A 12623-nucleotide genomic window follows, 5' to 3' on the forward strand; every position below is an offset into this window, starting at 1 on the left:
TTATTTTTAATTCAGTGCAGACGCCCTCTGCATTCATTTCCTGTTTGATAAAAATGTTTGCATTAAAGCCTTCACATTGCTCCTGTACATTAATTAGTTTGCAATCTCAAAAGACAATTTTAAAGAAAACGCTATTATTTTCAAACTGATGCCTATGATTTGTTTACTGATTTTACCGAAGGAGTCGGGGATATATAAAAATAGTAAGGGTTAGTAGAACAACGGTCAGATCACTGCTGCACAGTGGCTCAGCAGCTGCAGCAGTGCATGTTAGTCGTAAACACTCTCGCGTTTGATCAAAGCAAATTCCGTCTCTCCTCTCCCCAGAGTGCACATCCTTTCCACCCAATAGGTCAAGCTGAACATGAGCCGGTCGGTCGGTGCCCCTGGACTGAGTGGGGTGACTACACAGCCTTGCAGTGTGGGAACGATCTCCTTCCCTCCAACAATTGGCAAGCCACCGGCTTCTCCCCCTGTGGGGGAAAAAGGCAAATCCCCGTGAGCAGATCACAACATTGCCGTAGCACCGAGATCAATGGCAGGACACAGAGACACACACACACACAGACACACACAGAGAGACACACACAGACAGACACACAGAGACAGACACAGACAGACACACAGACAGACAGTCACAGACAGACACAGAGACACACAGACAGACACACACAGACAGACGACACACAGACAGACAGACACACAGACAGACACAGACAGACACACACAGACACACACTCAGACACACACTCACACAGACAGACTCACACACAGAGACACACACAGACACACAGAGACACACACAGACAGACACACAGACACAGACAGACACACACTCAGACACTCACACACAGAGAGACACACACACACACAGAGACACACACACAGAGACACACACACACAGAGACACACACAGACAGACACACACACAGACACACACACAGACAGACAGACAGACAGACACACACACAGACAGACACACACACAGAGACAGACACACACACACACAGACAGACACACACACACACAGGGGACAATTTACAATTTTACCAAAGCCAATTAACCTACAAACCCATGTGTGTAGGAAGGAACTGCAGATGCTGATTTAAACCAAAGATCGACACAAAAAGTTGGAGTAACTCAGCGGGACAGGCAGCATCTCTGGAGAGAAGGAATGGGTGACGTTTCAGGTCGAGACCCTTCTTCAGACTGCAAATTTAGATATCTTTGGAGTGTGAGAGGAAACCCACATAGGTCACGGGGAGAATGTATAAACTCCGTACAGACACCGCCCGTAGTTAGGATCGAACCCGAGCCTCTGGCGCTGTAGGGCAGCAACTCTACCGCTGCGCCACCGTGCTGCCCTGTGACAATACAACGCTCCTTTGAACACCTTAAAGAGTCCATTTCTTGGTACTTCAGTGTTGGCGATATGACTGCAGTTAATCGTTTACTCACCTTGTAAGTGCTGCACACCAGGTTAAAGAGAGAGTTCACAGCCTGGCTCTCCAACTCGTCAGTATGTTTCTGTAATGTCAATGAAGATTTACCAAAATCAGAGCCAGCTTCAGATAAAGTTATTCAGATAAAGATAGAGTTATTCTCCTGCTTCTCAACAAAAGGAACGAAGGAGTGAACTTAGGTAAGTCACAGCAGCAAGGTCTGTTGTGAACCTGCTGTGTTAATGACATGCCTGCAGACTGCACCAGTGGCCAACCCTGGCAATGTTTACACAATGAGTGAAACCTCTGGACGCAATTAGAGACCGAGAGTGTACAAGAGTCAAAGTGTACAAACGTTTTGCTGAGTAACCTAAATGGATCCAATTGTCAGAATTATTTGATTGACATACATCTTGATAAATCATCAGCTTTAGTTTAAGTTAGAGAGAATCAGCAATAGAAACAGGCCCTTCGGCCCACCGAGTCCACGCCGACCAGCGATCACCCTGTACATTAGTTCTATCCTACACACTAGGGACAATTTACAGAAGCCAATTAACCTGCACTCCTTTGGAGCGTGGGAGGAAACCGGAGCACCCAGGGAAAAACCGCGTGGTCACAGTGCCACCGGGCTGCCCAGCTCCATGCAATGTAAGGAGATGCCAATTCCAGTTTCTTGTCGATCTGAAGTAGACAGGGTGGCAGTGTGGGCACCCGTTTAAATTGGTGCTAACAAGCAACCCACGTGCCACAAGCATTATCCAACGCTCTCCTTCCTGGTGGAGCATGGGTAAACATTAACCCCATCATAATAATCATTGGTACTTCTATAACTGGTGATGTACAACCAGCAAAACCTAGAGCTAATTATGTTCAGTCACTGCACTGAATAACTTGTGGTGCCTGTGATAAGCTACTCGGTTACCAATCGTCACAACTGTATAGATGATTAGTGACCAAGTAAATTAGACCATATAGAACAGGGGTGGCCAAACCGCGGCTCGCGAGCTACATGCGGCTCTTTGACCTTTAATATGCGGCTCGTGGAAATATGTTGGCTGAGCTCCTTTTTTCATCACAGTAAATAAGAAAAAATTTCAAGCTTTATAATTATTTACTGGGTATGAATTGAGACCCCGTTGGAATAAAACGTAAGTTTAATGTTCATGGTTAGTAAAAATATTTAAGAATTGAAATGTGTATGTAACAATAAAAACGTATGTGTAAATTTTGTTCATGTCTTGCGGCTCTCAAACATCTGAACTTTATCGTATGTGGCTCTTACATTAAGCAAGTTTGGCCACAACATTTGCACTGAACATGATGCCAGGTTAAACTGGTCATCTGCCTGTCCGTGATCCATATTCCTCCATTCCCTGCACTTCCACGTGGCTGTCTAAAAGCCTCTTAAATGCCACTGCCGTATCTGCCTCCACCACCACCCCTGGCAATGTGTTCCAGGCCCCCACCACTCTGAGTAAAAGAAAAACTTGCCTCATACATCTCCATTAAACTTTCCCCCTCTCACCTCGAAGCTATGCCCTCCGGTATTGGACATTTCCACTGTGGGGGGAAAAGGTTCTGACTGTCTACCTTATCTGTGCCTCTCATAATTCTGTACACTTCCGTAAAGTCTCTCGTCAACCTCTGACGTTCCAGAGAATTAGGTGTTCAATGTAGTGACTGAAGGTAATTAACTCTTTGTCCTCCAGGAAACAAAGTTCAACAAAAATGAACATGGACGACGTCAAACAGAATCGCGGTGGATTCTGATCCTACTTCTAAATGACATGTGTCAATCGACTTGGGCAGAATCCTCAAGTGCCCTCGGCCTAGATCTTTGAACGGCCATCTTGGCCAGGCCCAAGTTGCAAATCGACAGGGAAATTCCCCACCCACCCACTGACCTTTCCTCTCCCCCCCCACCACAGACACTGTGGACCAAAGGGCCTGTTTCTGCGCTGTACTGGTATACATCCTTAAAGAATGGGAGTTCTCACATGAGAAAAAAATTCCCCTTGCCTTTTTAAACAGGTGATCCGTTCTAGTTGTAGAAAATAAGGGGAAAATATCTGTACACATCCATCCTGTCAAGTCCCCTCACATTCACGTGAGTTTCAATCAAATCATCTTATGTTAATAAGTCAGAGGAGCAGAATTAGGCCATTCGGCCCATCAAGTCTACTCCGCCATTCAATCATGGCTGATCTATCTTTCCCTCTCAACCCCATTCTCCCACATTCTCCCCATAACCCCTGACACCCGCACTAATCAAGAATCTGTCAATCTCCATCTTGAAAATACCCAATGACTTGGCCTCCACCCCTGACACCTGCACAAGCCCAGTGCCGTTGAATGCTCCTATGTTAACCCACTCATTGCTGGGGTCAGGGCTTTGCCCTTGCGTAGGTGCAGCGGTGGGTTTCATTGCTTACCCCGTTGACCAGGATCCAGGGGACGTACTGGTGAGGTGGGTCTAGCGCTGCCGTCTTCTCTGCGTTGCGGTGCATCAACTGACGCCCCAGGTCACCCTGGACGCATTTCTCAATCTCACCCCAGGTGACGTTGGGCTCGTAGACTTTCAGACACTGCGGAGATGACAGAACGGAACGGAACAGAGGCGTCAAAACTGAACCGTAAAAGAGCTGCCCTTCCCCTTGCAAACGCTTCCCTCTTGCCCAGAAGATTTACCAGGATGTGGCCAGGGCTGGAGCTACAGGGAAAGGTTGGGCAGGCTGGGACTCTACTCCTTGGAGCGCAAGAGGATGAGGGGTGATCTTAATAGAGGTATACAAAATTGTGAGAGGAATAGGTGGGGGAGATGCACAATCTCTTGCCCATGATAGGGGAATCGAGAACTGGAGGACCAGAGGATTAAGGTGAAGGGGGGGGGGGAGATTTAATAGGAATCCGAGGGGTAACTTTTGCACACAAAGGGTGGTGGGTGTATGGAACGAGCTGCCGGAGGAGGTAGTTAAGGCAGTGTCTTACAGCACCCGAGAGCCAGTTTCAATCCTGACCACAGATGCTGCCTGTTCAGATTTTTTTTGTTCTCGCCGTGACCTGCGTGGGTTTTCTCAGAGTTCTCCGGTTTCTTCCCACACTCCAAAGACGTACGGGTTTGTAGGTTAATTGGCTCAATATAATTGTACATTGTCCCTAGTGTGTAGGATAGTGTTAGCGTGCAGGGATCGCTGGTAAGCGCGGACCCGGTGGGCCGAAGGGCCTGTTTTCACGCTGCATCTCTAAACTAAACCAAGGGGAACCGTCCCAGCAAGGACGTGGAAAGTGGAAGCAAAAGTGGCCACAGCACCGATGATTTGGGTGAACGGGGAAGTGGGAATACCAAGAAATATTCTGCAGAAAAGAGGAAGTGGGAAGGTGACACAAAATGCCTCAGGCCCTGATTTCTGCAGACCTATTCCCCTCAAAACTCTCTTGACATTGGAAGCTGTTAGTATAGGGCGGCATGGTGGCACAGCCGTAGAGTTACTGCCTCACAGCGCCAGAGAGCCATGTTCGATCCTGACTACGGGTGCTGTCTGTACGGAGTTTGTACGTTCTCCCTGTGACCTGCGTGGGTTTTCTCTGGAATCTCTGGTGTCCCCCCACACTCCAAAGACGTACAGGGTATGTAGGTTAATTGGCTGGGTAAATGTAAAAAATTGTCCCTAGTGGGTGTAGATAGTGTTAATGTACGGGGATCGCTGGGCGGCACGGACTTGGAGGGCCGAAAAGGCCTGTTTCCGGCTGTATATATATGATATGATGATGATGATACAGGTTTGTAGGTTAATTGGCCTCAGTAAATTGGCCCTAGTGTGCAGGATAGAATCAGTGTAGAGGAGATTGTTGGTCGGTGCAGACTTATTAGGCCGAAGTGTCTGTTTCCACACTGCATCACTAAAATCTAAAAGATGACCATTTGAAGCCAGGGATCAGAGGGGACAGTTGGAGCAGGATGGGAGAGGCAGTGGGATGGACACTGAGCTACTACCTTCCTCATTGGAGACCCGCAGACTTTATCTTGCACTAAACGTTCTTCCCTTTATCATGTATCTGTACACTGTGGATGGCACGATTGTAATCTGTCTTTCTGCTGACTGGTTAGCGCAATAAACTAAACTGAACATTTGGCTGAACGGTTCGAACTCCTGTGTCATGAAGCACTAGAGTTGCCAACTTTCTCACTCCCAAATAAGGGACAAAAGGTGACGTCACCGCTCTGCGCCACACGTAACCTGATCCAGCCAGCGGCCACGTGCTCCCGCTCCACCAATGGTGGCTGCCCGGGCCGGGAGGCGGGTTGCTATGCAACCTCCGTTAGGAGGTGCCTGGGCCTACACTGTCCAGGCCTACAGCGGCCCCCGGGCCTATAGTGTCCGGGCCTACAATGGCCCCCGGGGCCTACAGTGTCCGGATCGACAGTGTCTGGGCCTACAATGCCCCTCCCCCGGGCCTACAGCGGCCCCGCCCCCGGGCATACAGTGCCCCCTGGGCATAATACGGGACAAGGGCGGTCCCGTACGGGACAAACCAATTTAGCCCAATATACGGGATGTCCCGGCTAATACGGGACAGTTGGCAACCCTATGAAGCACCCCACTTTGGTGCATCACGATCGATCAGCTGGAGTGTATATGGATGGAGATGCCTGCTCTGTGCCTTGCTTGGGATGGAGAGGGAACGGGGTGGAGTGCCCACGTACCCAGGGGGTAACGGCCGTGGCGCGGGTCCAACACTCACCTGCTGCGCGGCTGGTATCACGTCCACTGCCGACTCCATGCAGAAGATGATGGGGAAGTAGCGGAAGGGGTCCTGGAGTGTGTGCATCAAGCAGGCCTGCAAAAACCCAAACAATACCCATGCAGCAATGCAGCAGTGACATGCGGCCGCAACAAACCCGGAAACACGCAGTTGGCATGCACGGAATCCAGCTGCTCCCGGGACGGGGGGCGGGGGTGGGGGAGGAAGGAAGGTAGTCCCGTGGTTTGAGACACAATCTAACAACTCAAACATTAATGCAAGAGAAGTTGACAGATTCAAAGTTATCACAAAGTTAAATCCAAAGTCTTACAGTGCCAATGAATATTCATCGGAGATTCTTCAAGCAAGTGATGTCTATGACATCCATTAAGCTGAAAAATAGAGAATGGCTTCGTGGATCAGTGATCTGATCGTGTTTGTGTGTGTGTACGTATCACAAAAATGTATGTGCGTGTGTGTATATACATACGCACAATTATACATGTATATGTGTGTATATATGTGCGTGTATATATACACACATGTATATGTATATATGCACACGTGTGTGTTTGCGCATATATATATACACATACATACGCATTGAACATTTCACGTTTATTATGTTTATAGTGTACTATGTTTACAAATTCTGTTGCGCTGCCGCGAGTAAAAATTTCATTGTTCAGTCTGGGACATATGACAATCTTGACTCTCGTAAGGCAAGGCAGTTTTGCAGGAAGCCTGTGGGAGGAAGGCAGAGCCACCGGGCATGGGGTGGAGGAACAATCACAGGCCTCTCGTCCCTGGTAGGACGTGGTACGCACCTCAATCATGTTTCCCTGGCACTCCTCCTGGCCGTGCTGACAACTGAACACCCATTTCCCGCTCTCATTTTTCTCCTGCAAGAGACAGAGTCAAAACGATCACCGGATGAACAAATGGAGGCATCACCATAACCCAGTGTGGATTGAGTTCAGGCCAATCTCCACCCAAGAAAGGGTTGTGGAAAAAAATCTCACCCTTCCAAATCTAGTGCCAACTTTTTTAATCAAACTAAGTTTAACACAGGAGATGTGTAGGAAAAAAAACCTGCAGATGCTGATTTAAATTGAAGACAGACACAAAATGCTGGAGTAACTCAGCGGGACAGGCAGCATCTCAGGAGTTACTCCAGCATTTTGTGTCTACCTTCAACACAGGAGGTGGTCTTCTAAAGATACGATACGATAGAACTTTATTTATCCCAGGAGGGAAATTGATCTGCCAACAGTCATAAAACACACAAAAAAAAAAGAAACGTGAAATTAAAGTGACGGGTGGAAAGGATTGGGAATATGCAAAGATTGGGAAGGGGGGGGAGGGGAGTTACTCTATCCAACGACAGAAGGGGGAGGAGTTGCACAGTTTGATAGCCACAGGGAAGAAGAGATACAGCGCAGAAACTGACTCTTTAGCCCATGCAGTTCACACCAACCAGCGGTCATCCCGTATACTAGCGCTCTCCTACACACGGGGGACAATTTACAATCTGTACCGGCCAAATAACCTACAAACCTGCACGGCTTTGGTGTGAAACTGGAGCACCCGAGGAAAACTCACGCAGTCACGGGGAAAACGTACAAACTGTGTAAAAACACACCCGTAGTCAGGATGGAACCCGGACCTCTGGCGTTGTAAGGCAGCAACTCTACCGCTGCACCACCATGCCGCCCCTTGACTAATTTAAAGTGAGATCATACAATATTGCTCACACAGTTCCCTCTGAACTTGATCGAAGTCCTCTTTCTGTTGATGGGATTCAGATGCAACTAGCTGGCCCACCTGCCCAGGGCGGCACAGTGGCGCAGCGGTAGAGTTGCTGCCTTACAGTGCCAGAGACCCGGGTTTGATCCTGACTACGGGGGCTGTCTGTAAGGAGTTTGTACATTCTCCACGTGGCCTACCTGTGTGGGTTTTCTCCAGGTGCTCCAGTTTCCTCCCACACGCCAGGTTTATAGGTTAATTGGCTTGGTAAAATTGTAAATTGTTCCTGGTGTGTGTGTGTAGGATAATGCCAGTGTGCGGGGATTGGTGGTCGGCGCGGACTCGGTGGGCCGAAGGGCCTGTTTCTGCGGTGTATCTCTAAACTACAACCACAAACTAAAACTACAAACTTACAAAGTAAAGAAAAAACTAAACCACACTAAGGCGGCACGGTGGCGCAGCGGTAGAGTTGCTGCCTTACAGCGAATGCAGCGCCCGAGACTCAGGTTCGATCCTGACTACAGGCGCCGTCTGTACGGAGTTTGTACGTTCTCCCCGCGACCTGCGTGGGTTTTCTCCAAGATCTTCGGTTTCCTCCCACACTCCAAAGACGTACAGGTATGTAGGTTCATTGACTAGGTAAAATGTAAAAATTGTCCCTAGTGTGTGTAGGATCGGGGATCTCTGGGCAGCGCGGACTCGGTGGGCCTGTTTCCGCGCTGTATCTCGAAATCTAAAAAAAAAAGACGGCTCCCCTCGGACTGGCACCAGCGTTTACCATGGCGTTTCCGAATGGGACCAGGGTGACGTTCATCACATCGTTCAGCATCAGCCAAGTGGGGAAGAGCCTCAGCACGAGGAAGCCACGGCATGCTCCACAGAGACTCTCGTAGTACAGGCTGATCTGTACGGGTTTGGCAGGCGTAGGCGGCTTGGATTCCAGACACCAGGGTAGCACCTGCAACAGCGAGAGGCACCGGTCAGTTACTGGCCCTACTGCAGGGCACACAGTCACGCAGCACTGAACCAGACCCCTCAGCCCACCATGTCCATGCAGAACGGACAATACCCTTCCATTCACCAGCACTTACCAGCCTCTTCCAACTGCTCGTCCAGAGGTTCATCAGTCACAGCAGCAGGATTCGGCCATTCGGCTCATCGAGTCTACTCCGCCACTCAGTCAGGGCTGATCTATCTTTCCCTCTCAACCCCATTCTCCTGCTTTCACCCCGACCTTGGACACCCTTACTAATCCAGAATTTGTTCATCTCAGATTTTAAAATACCCAATGACTTGGCCTCCACAGCCATCTGTGACAATGAATTCCACAGATTCACCACCCACTAACTAAAGATAGGAGCCTGAAAACTGTAACGTCCAGGTTCAGGAGCAGCTCCTACAACCATCAAGCTATTAAATACGACAACGTCCAAAAGGGCTCTGAACCTATGTAGACTTGAGGGCATTCTATTTGAGTTTCGCATTATTATTGTCTGAAGAAGGGTCTCAACCCGAAACGTCACCCATTCCTTCTCTCCAGAGATGCTGCCTGTCCTGCTGAGTTACTCCAGCATTTTGGGTCTATCTTCACTATTGTCTATTTATTTGCCTTTTGAAAAAAAAATCTACTGAATGAATTTTGTTGTTTGTTATGGGTTTTACAGAATACAATGTTTACATCTCTGATGTGCTGCTGCAAGTAAGTATTTGATTGTTCCGTTTCGGGACAGATGACAATAAAACATTCTTGACTCTACCCACGAGTTACTGGTGAAACCCAAATAACTCTTTGTTTCATAGATACATAGACAATAGGTGCAGGAGTAGGCCATTGGGCCCTTCGAGCCAGCACCGCCATTCAACCTGATCATGGCTGATCATCCACAATCAGTACCGTACCCCGTTCCTGCCTTCTCCTCATACCCCTTGATTTGCTAGCCCCAAGAGCTCTATCTAACTCTCTTTTGAATACATCCAGTGAATCGGCCTCCACTGCCTTCTGAAGCAGAGAATTCCACAAATTCACAACTCTCTGGGTGAAATAGTTTTTCCTTATCTCAGTTTTAAATGGCCTCCCCCTTATTCTTAAACTGTGGCCCCTGGTTCTGGACTCCCCCAACATCAAGAACATGTTTCCTTCATCTCGCGTAAATAATTTTATCCCTTAATAATTTAATATGTTTCACACGAGCACACGAACTAGAAGCAGACATAGACCATTTGTCATTGTCACGACACCATTCAAAGTACAACAGCAGCATGGCCATCAATGGAGGAACTAAATCACGAGAGGAATAGATCGGGTAGACGCACAGAGTCTCTTGCCCAGAGTGGGGGAATCGAGAACCAGAACACATAGGTTTAAGGTGAGGGGGGGGGGGGAAGATTTATAGAATCCTGAGGGGTAACTTTTTCCACACAAAACGAGGAGGGTGTATGGAACAAGCTGCCAGAAGGGGTAGTTGAGGCTGGGACTATTGCAAAGTTTAAGAAACATTGAGGCAGGTACATGGATAGGACAGGTTTAAGAGGGATATGGGCCAAACTCAGGCAGGTGGGACCAGTGTGGATGGGACATGTTGGGCGGTGTGGGCAGGTTGGGCTGAAGGGCCTGTCTCCACACTGTATCACTCTATGACTCTATATGTGTAAGAAGGAACAACAGATGCTGGTTTACACCGAAGATAGAAAACAAAATGCTGGAGTAACTGGAGCATCTCTGGAGAAAAGGGACGACTATAATAACAATAGGCTTAAAAAAAAACACCCAGACACGCACCTTAAACTGCTCAAGAGTAAATGTTAAGGTAATAGACAATAGGCGCAGGAGTAGGCCATTCGGCCCTTCGAGCCAGACTGTGGTAGAGATCGGGGTTAGTAGGAAAATAACTGCAGATGCTGGTTTAAGAGAATTCGCAGTGGAGGGTCTCGACCCTAAACGTCACCCATTCCTTCTCCCCTCAGATGCTGCCTGACCCGCTGTCAGAGCCGACTGACCCCAGCATTTTGTGCCTACCTGGCTCGGGTTTAAAAAGGTCAGGAAGCGTACCTGGCAGTCTGTGGCGATTTGGCGGTTGCTGCACCACTGGGTGGGTGGGAATGGACAGGGGGTCTCGCCTCTCACCTGGCCCTCCTCCGCCCACAACAACAACAACAACAACAGCAGGCAGCTGCTCACCGCCACCTCTATCCTCATCCTCATCCTCATCCTCATCCTGAGCGGCCGCTGCTGAAACTAGCCCGGCACTTCCACACTCACTGTGTGAGTCTGAGACTTCCTCTCCCACTCACTCACTCACATGACCATCGCGGTTGCTGCAAGGAGGAAATGATAACCCCCCTGGGCTGGATTTGGGTGCTGCTGGGGCTGCGGGTTCACAACTCAACACACCACACATGACTGAGTCATTCTGGAACTCCCCCCACCCCTGAAACCAAGCCAACGCAGGTGCACAGGAACCGTGTAGGGAAGTGAACTGCAGATGCTGACTGAAACCGAAGACGCTGGAGGAACAAGATGGACCACATCGTTGATTTGGCGCCAACACTGACGCCATTTTAGTAAGCATGTCCCGTCGGGTTGACACCGCACCAACCGCCGCTGGTGGGCCGTGCACGTGCAGCCCGCCCGCCCCCCCCCCCCCCCCCCCCCCCCCACCCCCACACCCCCACACCCCCACCCCCTCATGCGTGCAGTTGCAGATTTAAAATGTAGTGTTTGCAAACGACAGTTTAAAAGATTTACTATCAGCAGCATAATGTTATACGGGGTGGCAAAGGATCCCAAACAGGGGTGGTTCTAGACTAGGCAGGGCACAGCGAGTAGCAGAAACAGTCTTTGTTGGTCTTGATGGTTATATAATTCAAGGAGGCTTGGTTTAGTCGAGTTCCTGGTCTGTTGTTCCGACTGTATGAAAGATGGGCATTGAAACGAAACATGGGCATTGAAACGAAACATGGGCAATGAAAGATGGGCAATTGAAACGAAACATGGGCAATGAAAGATGGGCAATGAAACGAAACATGGGCAATGAAAGATGGGCAATGAAACGAAACATGGGCAATGAAAGATGGGCAATGAAACGAAACATGGGCAATGAAAGATGGGCATTGAAATGAAACATGGGCAATGAAAGATGGGCAATGAAACGAAACATGGGCAATGAAAGATGGGCATTGAAATGAAAGATGGGCAATGAAAGATGGGCATTGAAACGAAACATGGGCAATGAAAGATGGGCATTGAAACGAAACATGGGCAATGAAAGATGGTGTGAGAAAGGGGTAAAAAGGGATAATTGATTTAGACTAAGGATCCTGAGAAATAGCTGACTCGACAATACGACCCTGAGAAATAACTGACCAGACAGTGCTCGGCTAGAGAACTCAGGATCTCAGGATCCTTAGTCTAAATCAATTATCCCTTTTTACCCCTTTCTCACAATGGGCATTGAAACGAAACATGGGCATGGAAACGAAACATGGGCAATGAAAGATGGGCATTGAAACGAAACATGGGCAATGAAAGATGGGCATTGAAACTAAACATGGGCAATGAAAGATGGGCATTGAAACGAAACATGGGCAATGAAAGATGGGCAATGAAACGAAACATGGGCAATGAAAGATGGGCATTGAAACGAAACATGGGCAATGAAAGATGGGCATTGAAACGAAACATGGGCTCCT

General features: G+C 48.6%; 1 protein-coding gene across 2 annotated transcripts; it reads right to left on the reverse strand.

The window, feature by feature from the left end:
• Positions 1–11375, reverse strand: LOC144607112 (gamma-interferon-inducible lysosomal thiol reductase-like). Of its 2 annotated transcripts, none has more exons than XM_078423725.1 (7): positions 10984–11375; positions 8713–8892; positions 7016–7090; positions 6189–6284; positions 3878–4030; positions 1459–1527; positions 1–473 (listed from the first exon to the last, which is right to left on the reverse strand). In XM_078423725.1, the coding sequence occupies exons 1-7, from the start codon at positions 11146–11148 to the stop codon at positions 405–407; spliced, it is 807 nt and encodes a 268-aa protein (XP_078279851.1). In that variant the 5' UTR covers positions 11149–11375; the 3' UTR covers positions 1–404. The 2 variants fall into 2 exon arrangements, with proteins under 2 accessions (XP_078279851.1, XP_078279852.1); XM_078423726.1 differs by lacking the exon at positions 10984–11375 and adding an exon at positions 9026–9723.
• Positions 11376–12623: the final 1248 nt, after the last annotated feature.

Source organism: Rhinoraja longicauda, chromosome 28 (assembly GCF_053455715.1).
Source record: "Rhinoraja longicauda isolate Sanriku21f chromosome 28, sRhiLon1.1, whole genome shotgun sequence".
Lineage (NCBI taxonomy): Eukaryota > Metazoa > Chordata > Chondrichthyes > Rajiformes > Arhynchobatidae > Rhinoraja > Rhinoraja longicauda.